The sequence below is a fragment of the Cystoisospora suis genome (assembly GCF_002600585.1).
Source record: "Cystoisospora suis strain Wien I chromosome Unknown contig_7853, whole genome shotgun sequence".
NCBI classification, from domain to species: Eukaryota; Apicomplexa; class Conoidasida; order Eucoccidiorida; family Sarcocystidae; genus Cystoisospora; species Cystoisospora suis.
Genome location: NW_027160638.1, coordinates 1 through 4,083, shown reverse-complemented (window position 1 = coordinate 4,083; position 4,083 = coordinate 1). Strand labels below are relative to the sequence as shown.

At 40.4% G+C, this 4,083-nt stretch overlaps 1 protein-coding gene across 1 annotated transcript; it reads left to right on the top strand.

The window, feature by feature from the left end:
- Window positions 1-553: 553 nt before the first annotated feature.
- Window positions 554-3,886, top strand: CSUI_010603 (atp-dependent metallopeptidase subfamily protein; the record flags this gene model as incomplete). The annotated part of the gene is made up of 5 exons (XM_068070706.1): window positions 554-1,028; window positions 1,528-1,637; window positions 2,165-2,248; window positions 2,922-3,005; window positions 3,749-3,886. Coding segments are annotated over exons 1-5 (717 nt in total), but the record flags the coding sequence as incomplete, so codon positions are not given.
- Window positions 3,887-4,083: the final 197 nt, after the last annotated feature.

Below are 4,083 nucleotides of genomic sequence, written 5' to 3'. Positions count from 1 at the left end.
TGATGACGTAATTGATCTATCTATATCCGTCTATCTGCATGCAGACCTCCTCCCCTGTCTCTTCAAGCCAACTAGATAGATCAATTACGTCATCATAAGATCCAGGCCGCCGTGCATGCGCTGCCCCTTCACCCTCTATCCATCGCTAACTGCTTAGGAGACGAAATCTTGAAGACAGGATACAGAAAAAGAAGACAAAAATGAGAAGAAGAAAGAGCCCGAAAGAGACAGACGTCGTAGAAGACGAGAGGAGAAGGGAAGAAGTTCTCGTCTCTCTTCTCTCTCTCTCTCTTTTGTATTTTCCTAGCAAAGCCGAGAAGAGCCAGTTAGGTGTCAGTAAATCTCCCCAGTATACAGACGTCTCACATATACAGAGAAATATATAGATATATAGATATCTGTAGAGAGATATAGTCGATATAGACAGATGAAGAGTAGAGAGATAAATGGATAGATATAGATTAAAGATAGATAGTGTTTCTTTCTCTTTGGCGTCTTCTTTCTTGTAGTCCGTGTGGCAGAATTCAAGCCTCGTGTGTAGAGAGAGGGAGGGAGGGAGCTGAAAGAGTTAAGAGAAGAGAAGAAAAGAGAAGAAGAAAAGAAAAGAAGAAGAATTGAAGATAGCTAGGAAATCGTTTTGCTGACAGTTCTATATATCCCCCTCTTTACGCACACAAACATCACAGCGACCTTTTCTTTCTTTCTTTCTCTCTCGGGTGGAGGGTGTATGTACACCCGAGATCTCTTTGAGACCCCCATTCACCCCAATGCGTACATCTTCTTCTTCCTTTCGTTTCCTTTTCTTTTGGTCTGCATGCATTCCTTCTTTCTTTCTTTTCTGTGCCTGGTGGCTTGTTGTGGTCGTTTGTCTGTGTGTGTGGCAGCCATCATTTTTATCGATGAGATCGATAGCGTCGGCGCGAAGAGGAGTACCTCCTTTGGGAATAGCGAGAGAGATAATACACTGAATCAGCTCCTCGTGGAAATGGATGGGTTCACTCCTGACCAAACAGTCGTTGTCCTTGCAGGTAAGAGGCACAACACAAAACAAGAGAAAGAAAGACACGCAGTAGATGCATACACACGAAGATGAAGGAAGGGGAAAGACACAGAGAAGAAAGAGAGAATGAGGAGATCCTCAGGATGAAAGAGATAGAGCAAGAAAGAAAGACAGAGAGAGTAGGGCAGAAAAGGTAGAGGTTATGAAGAGTCTTCTTTCTCTTCTCGTTATTCTTCTGATTTGCTGTGGATTTCTTTCTCTACATGTTTTTTCGTGTGCATGCATGCATGCATGTGTGTGTGTATTCTTCTCTTTTCTCGGGAATGTATACCTCTGGGATCCGAGTGTACATACACCTGTAGATATGTACATACCACCAGCTCAGTCCTACGGAACGGTGTCATTTTATTTTGTTCATTTTCGTCATGTCCTCTTCTTGTTCCTCTTCATTTTCTTTCATTCATTCTCTCCTTTCTTTTCTTCTCTTCTTGCAACTTTTTCCTTCTCTTTGTATTGTTTTTCTCTAGGGACAAATCGCGACGACCTTCTCGACGACGCTCTTAAACGTCCAGGGCGTTTCGATCGAATCATTCAGATCAAAAGGCCCGATGTGAAAGAGAGAAAAGAGATCTTCAAGGTACGAACGACTTTCTCGCTCTCTCTCATGAATCGAATTTCCTTCCTTTCCTTCTCTGCTCTCATTCCTGAACCATCTCTACACTTAGTACTCTCCACTCTCTCTTCTACGTCAGCCTTCGCCTCGCATAGCTAGATATGTCTATATATGTGCATAGGTAGGTATGAATGTATGTACACGTGGAGGCATGTACACATGCATATATGTCTCTCTATCTCAATGTGGGTATGTGTGTAGACAGAGATGTATAGATTGAAGAGAAATAGATCGAGGGTAGTCTGGATTTTTTTGTGTGTGAAGTAACAGTGAATTCACAAGCCGTTCTTTTCTTCTTTCCTTACAGCGATAAGTAGGTTGAAACTAGAAGGGTAGAAGGAAGACTGCTAGTGAGAGACAGGGGGGGGGCGGTGGTGGTGGTGTACGTACACTTGAAAAATATGATGCATGCATGCATGGATAGAGGAAGAGAGGGAGTGCCTTTCTTTCTTCATTTGCTTTTGTGTTTTCTTGGATTATTTTGCTTGTAGGTTCACTTGAAGCCGTTGAAGTTGTCTACGTCAATCGATCCGTCGGCTCTTGCTGGTCGGATGGCTGCGTTGACACCTGGATTCGTAAGAAGAGAAAAAAGATGAAGAGATCCGTAGACCCCTCATACATAGACATATATGCCCATTTATACATGTACAGAAACATAAAGAAAGAGAGAGAAGTGTGCAAAGATCACACACGAGGAGACAGACGAAGAGAGAGAAAGAAGAAGGAGAAAGATGAGCTGTCTTCCTTCTTTCCTTTCTGTTTCTTTCTTTCGTACCTAGGTATCACTCGTCTTCTCACTTCCCCTCTCTCTTTTCTTGTTTATGACGCATTGCTTATCCCAGCACTCCTCAGAGTAAGAAAGTCTAGAAGAGAATCGACTGAAAGAATGAAGGAAAGAAAGAAGAAAGGAGACAGGTCACACGCATCTCTCCCTTTTTTTTGTTCCCCTCCTGAGACTACATACGTATGTGTGTATATACTCTATCTATATGCATGTGACATATACGCATGCACATTCATCCTTCATCGATTCGTACGTCCTACTGCTCCTAGCAGGAGGAGTTGGAGGTGTATGTACACCTAGAGCCACAGTTGGTGGGGAGGAGAATTGTTTTTTTCTTCAATGAAACGAGGGGCCTTGATAGATGAAGGTAACCGTCCTTTCTTTCTTTCCTATCTTATTTCTTTCTTCCTTTTCTTTTTCCTCGTTCTTTCGTTTTTTCTTTCTTTCTTTTTGCGTTCTTTTAGGTGGGTGCAGATATAGCGAATTTGTGTAACGAGGCGGCGATCCAAGCAGCGAGGAGGCGATCCAAACTAGGGGTAGAACAACAGGTATACACAGAGACAGAGACAGAGACACAGAGAGAGACAGAGACAGAGAAAAGAAAAGAATTCTCAATCTTACCATAAGATGTGTATATCTACGTCTCACCTTCTATCCAGATACGTAGTTCAGTAGATAGGAGTATGTATATATATATCTCTATATATAGATGAGAGATGCAGAGTGTAGATCGAAATTTCATCTGTCCGTCTCTCTTTCTGCACTTTTGGTCTTCTTCGTCGTTCCTTCGCATTGACAATTCCCACTCTTCATACCAACCACAAGATTATCTATATAAATATATCTATCTATCTATCTATATATATCTATATCTATATATCTATATATCTATATATATCTATATCTATATGTATATCTTTCTCTCTCTCTCTTCCCCTTCTAGACATATACATACACATATCTACTGAAATGTATCTTCATATATATATGCATGTACATATAGTGTAGACTTCTATATATACATATATATATATGTATATGTTTGTATGTATATCTGTGTGAGACTTTCCCGTGATGTATGTTTCTTATTTTCTTTGGTCTTTTCATTTGCTTTCTTTGGTGCCTCTCTTTTCACCCTGAAAGGTTCTATGTTCTTTAGTTTTCTTTCTTTCTTTCTTTCTTTCCTCTTCTTCTTTCTCTACTTGTCTATCGTTCATTCCTTCTTATCGTTCTCTCTCTTTCTCTCTTTTCTTCTTTCTTATGTGTATTCTTTCGTAATAATGTATGATAGGATTTCGAGACTGCTACAGAGAGGACGATAGCCGGTCTTCCTTCGTCCATGAAAGATCTTCTCTCTCCCCAACAGCGTCGGGCGATCGCTTTTCACGAATGCGGCCACGCCATCGCTGGATGGTTTCTCCAACACGGAGGTAACAAGATAAAGATAAAGATACATCATCAACATATGTATACACATATATACATATATATAAGTATATATATATATACTTATATATATGTATATACTTATGTACTTACGGACAGTTGCAGCGTTTCGTCGTAGAACTGTTGGACCTCATATAGATATATATATATATATAGATATATATATATAGATAGCTAGAT